General features: G+C 40.5%; 1 protein-coding gene across 1 annotated transcript in view; it reads right to left on the bottom strand.

Moving 5' to 3' along the window:
* SLC9A9 (solute carrier family 9 member A9) overlaps nt 1-14,824 on the bottom strand; it is a 539,379-nt gene that overhangs the window by 95,840 nt on the left and 428,715 nt on the right. Inside the window, exon 14 of the mRNA XM_004419282.3 lies at nt 6,868-6,947. Coding sequence (XP_004419339.2) covers nt 6,868-6,947 — 80 coding nt within the window. The remainder of the gene's footprint in view (nt 1-6,867; nt 6,948-14,824) is intronic.

The following is a 14,824-nucleotide window of genomic DNA, read 5'->3' as shown; positions in this document are numbered from 1 at the left end:
CATGAGCCACCAAAGAAGCCATCACATAAAACTATCAATTGTATGCCAAGCATACTTACAACAATAGCATCACACCCATATTAATGCTGCCAGAACTCAGCGGATGGACCACCCAAACCAGGACCCTTGGATTCTGCAAGCGGACACAGCCCGCTCCTTGCTGATTACGAATGCTGGCTCCAAGTCTGGCAGTAACCTTGGACGTGCCTTTTCTCTCCTCTGGGCTCAGTTGCCTCATTTATAAAATGGGGCTCATAGAGCTAACATTCCTTGTTCCTCTGAGAGCTTTTTGTGAAGTAAACTCAAGTCATTCACAAGGCCACAGTCCTACCCCAATAAATAATTCATGGATGCCTCAGCTAGTCAGAATAAGAAAAAACTGCAAAGCAGGGATCATCATTTAAAATGGAAATTGCTGCTCACAATATTCATACCTATGATTTAAATAAGTGTGACTGTGTGAGATATAATGAATTCTGTCAAGTTTTAGGAGGGGAAGAGGTTTTTCTTCCCATCCTGTTTTTTTTTAAGACTACAATGCCATTACATTTAAATCCATTAAATACTTGATTCCAAGTGTCATTTTGAACAACCCTGATGTTTGCATTTACTTTTCCTGGAATGCAGCCCCAGCCTGTCACACCTTGGTATGGGAGGGGGTCTGGTATCTGACACTTTCTTGACCAGACTCTTTAATGGAAAACTCAAGAGCTGCAGCGTCCATACCTACCATGGGCCTTTCATTTTGTTGGTAACACCTCAGTGCGCTCTTCATTCCAAACCAGTGATGGGAAGGAAGTCTCCATCCACGTGGCTTTATGTAATTCTGTTACTGTGTCAACTTGCCAATCCATTGTTATCTTTGTGCTTTCTTTACACTTATGTAAAATGTTGGCAGCCACATGATAGCTCCTTATTTTCAGTTGATACACCAACCCGGAAGCTCTCCGAACCCTGTCCTTACAGGAAATGCTAAAAATGATTTTAGGCTGCTCTTTTTATTTTGGAAAAGGTTATTCTTATCCTGTGTCATTCACATTTGTAAGACTAATATATACACATGCTTAAGGAAAGAGATGATAAATGATAGAGTGGAAAGAGGCTGTAGGAAGCAGACAGTCCAGCAGGATCATTAGTCACTGATAAATAAGGCAACCTAAGATTCCCACGCCAGCTGTAACACTGTGAATCTAAGCAAATCATTTTATCTGATGTCTTAAAATCTGAATAAGGGGGCATCAATTTCTGCTGCTAACTTCCTCAGTATAAAATATTGTTAGCGAGGGTGATAGGTGGCTCTAAAATTTTGAGTTCTGTATACTAATAAAACCAACACATGATGGGTGAGATAAGATGTAATCAAAGTCACCAAGACAGAGAATGGCTTCTAAGCCAGGGTCAGGCTTGAATGTACCAGATTGGGTGTACTAATTAAACCTAAGGAAGGATGGACCAACCACAGGGAGGAGGTCAGTGAGGCAACAGAGATCCAAGTGTGTTGTGGTGGCTGTTCCTGCCTAGGGAGAGGGACACTGAGGCTGGGGGGTGGATGTCTACACGGGGTGTGCACTTTGTGTGCCAAAGGCAGCTTGGGTGAAAACACTAAGATTATTCACTCTGCCTTGCTCTGCTTTCAGACTCACCTAGCAACCTTCAGAAAACTAATCGGATTTTCCTGCTACATCAATGTCTAGAATGAAGGTGCCCCAGATAGAAAATATTGCTCGCTTGCTTGATCCATCCATTCATTCATTCAACAAATATTTATGAGTACCTACTATGTGCCAGGCACTATTCTATGCCCTGAGGACACACCAGTGAAGGAAAAGAGACCTAAATCCCTGTCCCCAGAAGGATATAACCTAGTTGGAGGAGACTATTAAAACAAAGTACATACTGTGTCAGATGGTGACAAGTGTTATGGTGAAAACAAAGCAAGGAAGAGGTGAGGGAGTGCTCCAGTTGGGACTGCTAATTTAAATATGGAGCCAGGAAGGTCACTGACAAGTTGAATGAAAGAGGTGAAGGAGGGAAGCATGTGAATACCTAAGGGAAGAGCATCCCAGAGCAGAGGGAAGAACCAGGGCAAACACCCGGGAACAGGAATGTGCTTGGTGTGTCTCGGGGAGGTCGGGGTGGCTGGAGCAGAGTGAGCCTGGGAGCAAGAGTAGGAGAGGGGGCCAGAGGGACACCAGGGACCAGATTGTGACTTGAGCCTTCTCATGGCTGGGAAGGGATATTCCTCCCCATGGGGATATATATGATCATTTAGGAATTTGGTGTCTGGTTTATACTTGTGTCTCCTTTGAGCTTGGCTGGAGTGCATCCACCTCTATGAAATTAAACCATTCTTGGAGTCTTTGGTATATTTAGCTTTCTGCCCCTGAAAAGTTGAGGACCGGACTCAGAAACTTGGGGACTGCTTTATGGTGGTGTTCTTAGGGGACCAACCACAACCCCTAACCTTAACACCCCATATGTCTTCAACAGATGCTTGAGATATGAGCTCTGCACTACATAATGTAAGCAGTCATAATATTCATTGCTGTAATAGTGACTTTATGCATATGTTGAGATGGGGTTTCACATGTAGAATAAGGGATATCATGGACATAGAGTTGTCAGTGATGAAGTTCCCTTAAATATATTTATGGACTTTAGAGTGAGATAGATCTGTGCTTGAATCAAAGAACTGACACTAGCTATGGAACCTTAAGAAAGTTATTTAAGTTCTCTGAGACTTTGTTTCTTCCACTTCAAAGAGAGTGATTGTAAGAATTACATAAAACAAAAAGGGTGGTTATAAGGATGAAATGAAATAATGTACCCAACGGCAAAGCATTGGTGCTCAGTAACATAGTTCGCTTTCTTACCCCCCTTCTTAATTTCTTCTTTGCACTGTTGACTCAGAATTGCTGCCCACATTGAATTATAATGAAATCTTAATTAATCATCAATTTCGGCACCATAGGCTTCTAACAACACTCTTGAGCATGGGAGCCCAGGTTGTTTCAGCAAAGGCTGACACGATCAGCAGTCCACTTATGTCACATTATACTCTCTAGAACCTCCTAACCTCCTACAGAGCTTGGAGGTGAAATGAAATTATAATCGTAAAGCACTCAAGATGTTACTTGGCCATTGTTCCTCTTCATCAAATGTTAATTTTTATTATTTTTATTCTCCTGTGGTTTTTGGAAAAATTTTATGGGCATGTATATGTGTATTAATTATGCTATGAAAAAGTACAAAAAGAAAACAAAACTTTGTGAGCAATAGCGGCTTGTTTTATTGATACCAATGGTGAATTAAGATAGTCTTTCTACCCTTGGGTCTGAATATTGGGCATAAATTGAATGTGAAGTGAAAACTGTGATGTTTAGTTTTACATGTCAACTTGGCTAGGCTATCCAATTATTCAATCAAACCTGAATCTAGGTGTTGCTGTGAAGGTATTTTGTAGGTGTGGTTAACATCTACAAAATTAGTTGACTCCAAGTAGAGGAGATGATCCTCAATAACATGAGTGGGCCTCATCCAAACGGTTGAATGGCCTTAAGAGCAAAACTGAGGTTTCCCTGAGGAAGAAAAAATCAGCTGCTACCGGAGAGTTTCTAGACTGAGAGCCTGCCCTACAAATTCTGGACTTGCCATCCCCCACAATTGCATAAATCTATTCCTTGAAATAAATCTATGTATATGTATATGTGTATGTATATGTATATATGTGTGCGTGTGTGTACTCCTATTGGTTCTATTACTGTTTCTCTGGAGAATTCTGACTGATACAGGTGCATATGAAGGCTTATTTATTCCTCTTTTTCTTTTGTCAGTAATTCTTTATGATGCCTCATTTGCACAACGCAATTTTACTGAAATGAAACTTGAGCAGCTCCAAACTGCATAGTCATTTTCTTTCAGCCTCACAACAATTTCTTTTTGGCCTAGGCCGCCAGACAACCTGATCCCAGGTGGGGGGATCATCCTACACTGATGGCAGCTGGCATAGTCTACCTATGAGGTTCATGGGGCACATCACCTGGGTTCCAGGTGGACAATAGAAAGAACATAAATGCAAAGTGGATAATTTGTCTCTAAAAACACAGATCTGTCAAGAGGTCACAGAGTGGAAACTGGTTGGTTTGCTGCTTTCTGGGTATGAATTTGGAGCATAACTAGCACATAAAAACTTGGTTGTCTGAGAGAAAATATATTTGTGCAGTGATGGTAGCACTGCAATTTTTAGAACGAATGCACAAGAGGACAAATTACTCTGAGAAGAGATATTACTGAGAGGGTAAATCTGCTTTTGTTTTTTGCCAATATGTCCATAATCCTATGGAAATAAATCCCTGGTGAAAAGTGAGACAAAAACTATGACATCATCTGAATTTAGTGTCACTGCTCTAAGCTAAATATCTGTGTGGGTTCCCACTTTCATTTTCTTGTTTCCGAGTTATTTTTTTCCATGTTACTCCTTTTCTTCATTGTAAAGCATTCCTCATAGCACTGTCAGAATTTGAACAAAAACATCTTTTATCTCACTTCCGATTTACCAGTTTGTGATGTTGTGATTTATAATAAGAAATATATACATGGTCTTAGTCCCCGTTTCTGGTACAGAGCTCCTAAAACCCTTGGAGTTTCCTAAGTGATGAAAGCAGCAAAGGTATCCTTTGTTATGTTAATGAGGTGACTTTTGGCCTGCACCTTTGGATGGGGCTGGTTGCTAGGAGAACGAACCACATGATTAGAGGGTTGGAACTTTCAGTCCCTGCCCTCCCACCTCCGGGGAGGGGGAGATGCTGGAGATGGAGTTCAATCACCAATAGTCAATGATTTAATCAGTTATGCCTCTATAACGAAGCCTCCATAAAAACCCAAAAAGGACAGGATTTGGAGAGCTTCTGGGTTAGTGAACACGTAGAGATATGGGCATGTTCAGAGAGGGCATGGAAGCTTCGTGCCCTTTCTCCATACCTTGCCCTACGCATTTCTTCCATTTGGCTGTGCCTGAGTTATATCCGTTTATAATAAACCAATGATCTAGTAAGTAAAATGTTTCTCTGAGTTCTGTGAGCTTCTCTAGCAAATTAATCAAACCCAAGGAGGAGGTCATGGGAACCTAGAATCTATAGCGGGTTGGTCAGAAGCAGAAGTAACAACCTGGGCTTATGACTGGTGTCTAAAGTGGTGATGGGGGTGGCCTTGTGGAACTGAGCCCTTACCTCCAGGTAGACAGTGTTAGAATTGAGTTGAATTGTAGTACACTGAGCTGGTGTCCAGAGCATTGCTTGGATATGTGGGGAAGCCTCCACTCCACAAGTTGGAAATTGGGTCCAGGAACCCAAAAAGACATTTTCTTACTGTACATCTTGTCATAAGCAAGCAGCCTTTTTGTGTACTCTTTAGTCAAATTTTTATAACTTCCTACAAATTTGGTTTAAGCAATGACAGAGGAAAACTGTGTTTCCAGAAGAGAAATTGACCTAGAACATAAACCAGCATAACTTGCTAAGAACCAGCTTCCCTTAAAGAGACCAGGAAGGCTTTGAGTATTTAATGAGATATCAAAACCTCCAAGAGGTAGTTATTGGCCAAGATGGACCACCTTTAAAGGGGTGGCAACCTACACTGTCCATAAACGCTCAAGATTGAGCAAGGCGAGGTATCCATCCATAGATAACAGAGCTGTGGAAAAATAAGACTATGGCATCAAAAAACCTCCACCTTCCACATCTCCATTAGTAACTTCTAGAATGCTCTATTTTTGCAGAATTGCTTTCTAATTCTCACTTTGTTTTATTTTTGTTTATCTCTACAATCTTCATTTGGCTTCACTTCATTCTTACTTAATTTTTTTCTGCAGTCATTCCTCTAATTTGATTTCCTTTCCTTCCTACTGTGAATTTCCTGTATTTCTCTTGCCTCCTCTCCCTCTCAACTTTTACCTCTTCTTCATCTTATTTTTTGAATTTCTTTTGCCTGTTCTTAATTCTTTTTCCTCTCCCACTGATCTGTTGTGGCTTTAATCATTGCTTAGGGGCTTTAAAATCACCCAGTGACTGACATTTTCTCCCTGAAAGGAGAGGGATTTGTGACTGTGGAAAACCAACTACAAAGACCCAACACATGCAATTTTCAGTGCAGATCTTTTCTTTCTTCCGTGGCACTTTTGCCTGGGATTAGAGATGGACCGCTTACTGCAACTCACAATGGCAGATCCCTTCAGACCCGACTTCTCAGCCCTGTGAGTCACTCAGCAAGGTGTATCTGGGCACTGTGTTTACACAGATTGCTAGAATTTTAAAATTGCCCTTCGCTAGGAAAAGCTTACTCAAGTCTGCCTGGAAAACAAAGTAGTGTGATTTTATAATGTGGTGAACAGACTCATTCTCCTTCTTGGACCATGCAGTCCCCTGCACCCCTACTCCCTTCATTTTTTTACAGGATGAAACAAAGCACATGAGTGGGTTCCTGGGAGAAAGGACAAGGAGTTTTGTCCAGTCCTCCTGGCCAACTCCAGAAGTAAGATCTTTACAAAGGAAAGAGCAGTAAAATTAGTAAAATAGATCAGTTCTCAGGACTATGTGACTTTACCATCTAGCTTTGGAAATATTAGATTGCCATGAATACACCAAATTCATTTGACTCTGACAGATTTCATGTTAGCTCTTTGTAACATTTAAGTATGGATGATATAGCTTTGTATTTTTTGAAATCAATCTTTTTGGTAAGTTTGTTGTGAATTAGCTTTACCTTTCTGTGTTTCTTGAAGAGCAGGGGCGCACACCTCAATGATTAAGTGCTGGAAGTTAATCTCTGCTGTGCAGCAGGATCTGGGAGAGCATCATTGTCAAAGGATACTTGTGATCAAAGCCATACCACATTCTGAAGAGCCAAGCACTCTCTGTTTTTGTCGTGCTTTTTTGCAAGTTATTTGCTTCCTGGAGAGAGACAACAGAAGAAGACATTGGATAAATAATCAATATAAAATATTGCATATAATATCAACATTAATATATCATATATAGTATTAACATATTTTCACCAGAAAAATACATGTCAAACCAAATTAAATTTAACCACATTTAAAAAAACTTTCTAAGTAGAGGCGTCTTCATCTAAACAGTGAAGCAGCTGCCAAGCAAATTAGCTCATAGGTCTTGCCACGTGGATGAGACTCTTGTGGGATAATTCAACATTTACTTTTCTTAATAATCTCTACTTTATTAAACAGCTAAGAAATGCCACTTTTTTGACATCAATACAAATGGTATTTCTGTCAGATTGCTGTTGTGGGAATTTTGCAGTTTACTTCTGTCAGATTTGAATGGTATTTATTTATGACTTACCCAAAGGTCAAGACTGAGGGGATGATAACAGTCTAATGATTGTTAAACTTGTTTTCATTCATTTTCCTTTTGATAGGTCACTACCAAAGGCTATTAATTTTAGATATCTTCCCACTTTGATTCTTAAGAGTTTGAAACAGATATTCCTGATAGGAAGCCTATAATAATTGAATGTGCTTGTCTCCTTTTTTTTCCCCCCCAAAAGGGCCACAGTGGGAGAAAGGAAGAAAAGGAATTAAAAAGAACAAAAGAGAAAGCATTTGATGGGCATTTATGTGAGAGTAGAGGATGAAAATGTGAGAAAAAGGAAGGAAGGTGAAACATTTTTGTGAACTTGAGAGGCAGATGATAATGAATATTGCAGTGTGGTAAGAAGGAGATTCAGTGGCATTTTTACATCTTTTGTGTATCCCATTTTGCATATTAAGAAACGAGAATTCCAGAATTCAATCAGTTGTAATGTTATCTCCATCATTAAAAGCATTTATATCTTAATGTGGTCTCCATTGCTTTGTTTGGGCCATCAGTGTCCATCTCCAAATTGTGTCACGAGTTCCCAGTCCAGTAATAATGTGAACATTCTCAAGAAATCATGACGCTGGATGACATGGCGATCCACTGGCTTCTCCACAGGAGCCCTTAGATGAACCCAAGCTGATTTGCTTTCATTTTATTTTATTTACATTTTTGCACATTCCCAGACAGTTCCATTGATGGTTAATGACAAATAGCTGAACACAAAGGGCTATATTCTGCTCTCTAAAACCTGTGTAAGAGCAGATGCTGCAGTTCCGTCTCTCACAAATAAAATGGGAATACAAGAAAGCAACATGGGGTCCATTTCTAGCCAGCCATTTATCCTTTGTCCAAAATGGTTGAAGCAGAGACTCACAATAAAATTAAAACCCAAACTGGCAGCCCTTCTCACTCATTGTTTTAAGATCTCTGATTTCAAACCTTGCACAGTTTCCCAAATGGTGTTCCCTGGTATGCCATTGTTCTACACGGTGTTGCTGGAAATTCTGTGCCAGTCGTTCAGGTCAGGATAGGTTTGACAGTGTTAAATAGGTTTCTTATGTACAGGGCTTCTCAGAATCTTTCATTTGTAAGTGAGCATTGTAAATCTTCAAGAGGGAAGTGTTTCCCTCCTGGCCATGGAAACCACTCCCCATTCCCAAGCCTGACCGTGGGGCATCTACCATCTTTTCATGGATATTTGAGTTCCACAGATCTGTTTTCTGAGAGAGCTGGAATGCATTCCCTGTTATCTGGAGTTAGAATTTATTCATCATATTCTCCCAAAAAGGAAACCAGGGTGTCCAGTTCAATTTTCGTCCTTTCCTGAACCTTTCTCTAGCTGTTTCTACCCCAATAAAGGTGTCAGATTTGCAAAATCACTGCTGCACGTAGTGTTTTCTTCATCATCTTGCAACATCTGCAAGTCGTTTCTGAGTCACTTTCTCCCTGTTGGGGCTTAGCTGGCGGCAGTGCTACTCACCCTCAACTCAACTAGTTAGAAAAGCTCTGTGCCAACAGTGGGGACTTGCCTCTCTCTCTCTTTTTTTCCTTTCTTTTTCTTTAAGAACAATAAGGACTTACAGAATTTTATCCATCAACAAGCACAGGTAATTTTTGATAGCTGATAATATCTACTGATGACAAGATGGTCATTGAAGAAAACTGATAGAAAGGAGTGTAAGAAAATTCCTGTTTTTGTTTGTCTGTTTGCTTTAAGTAAAGGTAGGCTGTGAGATGGTGAGCTTAGCTGACAGTCAGTGGCCCAGGATTCTGGCACCCAGTCTGCAGCAGCCCAATGGAATGACATTTGCAATAATGACAGTCCCCAGCTATTGAATGCTTATGAATTCCTAGGTAGCGTGCTGGTCACATTATCCATTCATTAACTTTTTCAGTCATTATTTTTTAATTTTCACAACAATCCATCAAAGTAGGTCACGTTATACCTATTTTACAGGTGACCTAGAGAGGCCCAGAGAAGGGAAGAGATGAGCCCAAAGTCACACAGCTTGCAAACAGTAGAGATGGAATTTGAATGTAGGACCGCTGGACTCCAAAGATGACGTTGTTTCTGCCCGTATCTCACTCAGCCTTCAAACTTTGCAAAGCAGACACTGTGTGCTAGGCCACTTGGGCTAGTTTCCTTGTCTGTACAATGAATCGAGGAAACTGGCCTGGCTGGTCTCTGAGGTCCCAATCATGAGGAAAATATTCTATTTTTATTAATGACAACAACAACAATAACAGCTAACACTTCTTGAACACATACTATGTGCCAGACACTACTCTAAATGCTTTCCATATATTAATGCCTTTAACTCTTACAACAATTTGATGAAGCCTGTTCTATTATTATTCCTATTTCACAGATGAGGAATCTGAGGCAACTGAGGCACGGACAGGTTTCCAAGCACACCTGTGGTCCTTTAGCAGCAGCCAAGATCCTCTCATCTAGCTGGGGCCCTAGGGTGTAAGCGGAGAGCAAACTAGGGCCACGGGGTATCTGAGCAGGGAGAAGAGGTCGGGATAGTGGGCTGCTCATGGAGGTTGAGACAGAGCAGCTACATGTACCCTAAACATATTGAGAATGCGTGGCTCCCCCCAGCTGGGTGAACTGCTCATGGCTCTGGAAGGGTCCCTATAGAAACTTAACTTCAGTGTTAGGAACATCTCTAGACTCCCAGATACTGTTTCAGACGTTTCCCAAGGTCTTAGAAACCCTTCCTGCCTTTCTTTCCCTTTTCCCTCCTCTTTTTATTTTATTTTACTTTTTTATTTTATTTTATTTTATTTTATTTTATTTTATTTTATTTTATTTTATTTTAATTTCCCGAGGGGAATATATCAGAACTCACAAGCAATCCTGAAAGAGCTTATACTATTTCTGGCAAAACTTCCAGGGTTATTTTTTGTCAGCTGATGAGAGCAAGAGATATTAGGTAGCATTTTGGAAAAATGTTAACACACGTAATCTTTTTTTCAAACCTTATTTTACTTGGGAGACTGGAGATGTTCTTCATTTCATTACTTTGTAGAGAAATATGCTGGGTTCTAATTAGAATAAAACATAGAATATGTTTTCCCAGGTGAGAAAAATAACACTGATGACCCAGCATTGACTTTTCTGCTGATCCTAGATAAAATGTTCAGTGTATATCTTAAATATCTGTTGGCCCAGTTCTGGATCCATTCATTTATTTCTCTGAAGTTATTGATGACTTAATAACTCGGTTATGAAAGGCCATCAATAAATGAGTGGAAATAAATGAGTTAGTCTACTGTGTGCTCTGCTTGTTCACCGGGGGTTGAAGATAAATGTGCCAAGGGAAGGCCAGCCTTTGCAGTCACCCTGGAACAGGGAGGGTATCTGATGAGGCAGCACAGAGGGCAGGCCCCTGGGAGGGCCCAGATGGGCAGAGGACAGCAGGTAGCAGCAATTTACCTGGATCATTCTGAAGCAGAGACCAGCTCACACCCAAGGACAATAGATGTGAGCAGTCATCAGAAGTAGAATCTGGAACTTGGTAGCATTTTCTTTATCACTAGCAATATTTCTTCTCTTCTAAGTTGTTTTATCCTGAAGGGGAAGTGGTGTGCGTGCTGGAATAAGCAGAGGATCCAGAAACTGAAGACCAAGACTTGAGATCTGACTCGACATTTTACCATTTAGTAATAACGATCACTTACCAACGCTGAGACTGTAAGTGATCACAGCTGTAAATGGGAACTGGCGATTCAACGTCGTCGAATCTTAACTTTTATTTGCCCTTGATACTTCTAAGAAGCAGAGTGTTTGATATATGTGCAATTTCTGGTCCCTTTATTATCTTCTATTTCTGAGAAAATGTAAAAACGACTGGGGCATTTGATATCTCTCTTTTTTCTCCTTAAACAAGGGAGTGGACCAGAGGTTGGGAAGCGACTGAGCACAGTAAGGAGTGAGCAGTGGTCTTCTAAGCGACCCCCTCACCTTGAGCACAGCCCCAGAGAGGGAGCACCGGGAGAATGACCAGTATTCTTTGTTTTACGCTTATTTGGACCCCTGAGAGAAAACAAAAGGCTCTAGCCAGAAATCTGTGAAAACCAGACCCTGAAGCAAGAATGGATTGTTTGTTGTATTAGCTTTAATGAAAAAGAACTAAACAAATGTAAATACATTCCTCTCTCAACATTCAAATGTGGGGCCTTTGCTAAGTGGACTGGATGAGCTCTGCTCTGGGATCACCAGGTGGGATTGCGCCTCATTTCAGGGGGATTCAAGGGATTAAGAGAGAGAGAGAAGATGTTCCTTTCCATTTCTCAAGATTTCATATTCAATATTGATGTCAGCGGAAGTTGCAAAGAATGATAACAAAGACAATAATTATCATAACAAATATGTAGAGCTCCTTACAGGTTCCAGAGCACTTGTTCAAGTGGTGCATGTGGATGGAATCTGATAGCAGTACTTTGCCCTACCATCTCCCCGCTCTTTGGAATGTATTTGTGTAATAACTTCAAGTTTACTGACTAGATTTTCTAATTACCAACAAGAGGACCAGATTCTGTGCCCCTAGAGAGAAAGATTTCTGGATTCTGAAGAGGGAGCATAATATAATTGAGGGTCAATAGGATCTTTTTTTTTTTCAGATTTACATTTTAAAAGGTAAATCATGAATTCTTAGCCTCCACATGGAAAGTACTTTATACAAATATTCTCACCTTCCCCACACCATGATAAATTCATAAATGTTCCCAAGAAGGTATAGTCAGAAAACACATGCTTAGGGAGGAAAAAATGAAGGAGACAAGTAATCAAGGATGGGGAAACTGTTAGGATGACATGTAGACATCATAGATATACTATCAGATGGGCTAAACTCATGGTTAGGCTACAAAGCAAGGGCCTGGTTCAAATAACTTTGTCTGTATAAGAGACTGAAGTTAATCCACTAGAAAATAAATTGTTTGGTTCAGGTAAATATAATATTGAGGTGGTTTTAAAATGTATATCCACAAAGTCTTTGGTACTTCTTTTAAAATATGGAGACTAATTTCCCTTCCTATTGAGTGTGGACTGTACTTAGTGGCTCATTTGCATCAACAGAATGGAGCAGAAGTGATGGTGTGTCATATCCAAGACCAGGCCATAAAAAGGCATCAGGGCTTCCTCCTTGCTGTCTCTCTTGGACCCTTGAGGGAACTCAGCTGCCATATTGCGAGGACACTCAAGCAGCTCTGTGGAGAGATCCATGTAGAGAGGAATTGTGTCTCCCTACCAGTAGCCAGCAAAGAACAGAGGCCTCCTGCTCACGTGGAAGTGGATCCTTCAGCCCCAGTGAAGTCTTCAGATGACCATTGCTCTGGCTGACATCTGACTGCCACCTCATGAGAGACCCTGAGTCAGAAACACTCAGCTAAGCTGCTTTCAAATTCCTGACCCATAGAAACTGTGAGATGATACGTGTTTGTTGTTTTAAGGCAGTAATTTTTGGGATAATTTTTTATGTAGCAATAGAAAGCTAATACAACTATATACTGGAATCATAAGTTCTAGATCTAAAAGGCATTGGAGTGGGAGCCAGGAAGAGATAATAAAATGATGAGGCTTAACTCTTCATGGTTTACAAAGTGTGTTCACAAAGGTAATATATTTGTGGTGTAGAAAACATATTTCCCCATTAAAAGTGTAGAAAAAATTATCGTAGGCCCAGTACACCATGTTACAGATTGCAGATGGAATACAAAAGACATAAAATGATGGACCAGCTTACAGGCAGGAGGAAGTTCACCCCACCTCACTCTAGCTGCTTCACAGTGTTCTTGACTAATGCCTGATTTATATCACAGTTTAGTTAGTGTGCTAACTCTTTTACATACATGTACACACACATACACACAGACACCCATCTACACACATCCTAATGGAAAATGCACCTTGGAATAAGAAGATCCTGGCTCACACTGTCCCCTAGTGACAGCACCCCCGAATCACAAACACCACAGCAAAGATAAGTCTTAACATTTAGACGTGTGATTTGAGTATATAGTATTATGTATTTGCCTCAAAACAAAATACAACAAAACAATGTTTCCCCCTACAAAACTACTTCCAAAATTTATAATGGCTGGCCCTGATAGAATAACTCGTATGGTAAGTATATGGTAGAATTCAGGTATTGGATAACGGACAGCAAGGGACTGTGATCTTTGAGAGAAGGAAGACAAATGAGGTGAGCCCTTTACTCTCCTGGGCTTTCTGTCTGGAGGGCCCCCCAGGTGCAGGGCAAGGAGGTGGAGCCCAAGCAGAGAGTGCAGTCGCACTGAGCTGAGGAGCTAGAGTGGGAGTTTGGGGGCTGCTGAAGGGGCTGGAGCGTTTTTTGTTGCTGTCTTGCGAAAGTTACTTTAATGCTTTGAACTACAGTTTCATCATTTATAAAGTGGGGGTTATACTAGGTATCTTGATTGGTCAAAGTAAAGATTAAATGTGATTTTATATAGGGCAGCTAATGCATAAAAAGTGCTCACTAAAGTGTAGCTGCCATCTTCCTCCACTTCTTCTTCCTCGTGGTTATTTCTGATTTCTAGAGCAGGGAATTCCAGAATCTGCAGGTGAGACAGATGTATGGAATTTAGTCCTAAGCAGAAAAAACTTAGTGAGGAGGAAGTATACTTTTGGTTATATAAGCCATGAGTAAGTATAACCAAAATAAATTCAATGTTGGCCAAGGGAAAACCCAAGATATTTGCTCTGAAATACTCATTTTTCTCAAAATACTATTAGTTACAATGTAATATAGAAAACCCGCGTCTAGGTCAGATCAATTTTAGAGCCTAGTACTCTATTTCTGAAATATCTGTAGGGGTGTAGTGTGGAATTTACTTTCTATGAGGCCAACTCCAACAGCAAAGGGGCAAGTAGCGAAAAATGTTGATCGTTGTTAAATCTGAGGGATATATATGAGGGAATCTTTATACGATTTTCTACACGATTTCTATATGATTATTAGGGATATTTGAAAATATTCACAAGGCAAATTAAATTTTATTTAAAGATTAGATGACCCTACCGTCTGCTAATTAATCTCTTTCCCTCCTGAACCTATCTATTTTGCCAGCCTTTGCACCTCTGGATGACTATGAGTAATAAGTATCAATTGTGCAGAACAAATACTTCTATTCTTCCCCAAATGAGCTCTGTCAGGTTTTAAGGGTATTCCAGGTTATGGTTTTCTGGGAGTTGGTAAACAAGTCTTTGTTCACGTTACTCATACCCTTCATATTTTTGCAGACACTTTTGTTGTATCCCTTCTCAGTGCTGCTCTTTCTGCAGGAGAAATCCTAATCCTTTTAATCTCCCTCTGCTCAGTTATGGAAGTTGCCCTTCTCTGGACCTGTCTCAGCTCTGCTCTGACTTTCTCGAGCTGCAGTGACCAGAACTGATCCACCCAGGTTGCACACAAGCATAAATG

The sequence above is a fragment of the Ceratotherium simum genome, chromosome 5 (assembly GCF_057802395.1).
Source record: "Ceratotherium simum simum isolate JZ-2026a chromosome 5, ASM5780239v1, whole genome shotgun sequence".
Classification (NCBI taxonomy): Eukaryota; Metazoa; Chordata; class Mammalia; order Perissodactyla; family Rhinocerotidae; genus Ceratotherium; species Ceratotherium simum.
The sequence above is the reverse complement of the archived record's forward strand: the minus strand, read 5'-3'. Positions and strand labels throughout refer to the sequence as shown.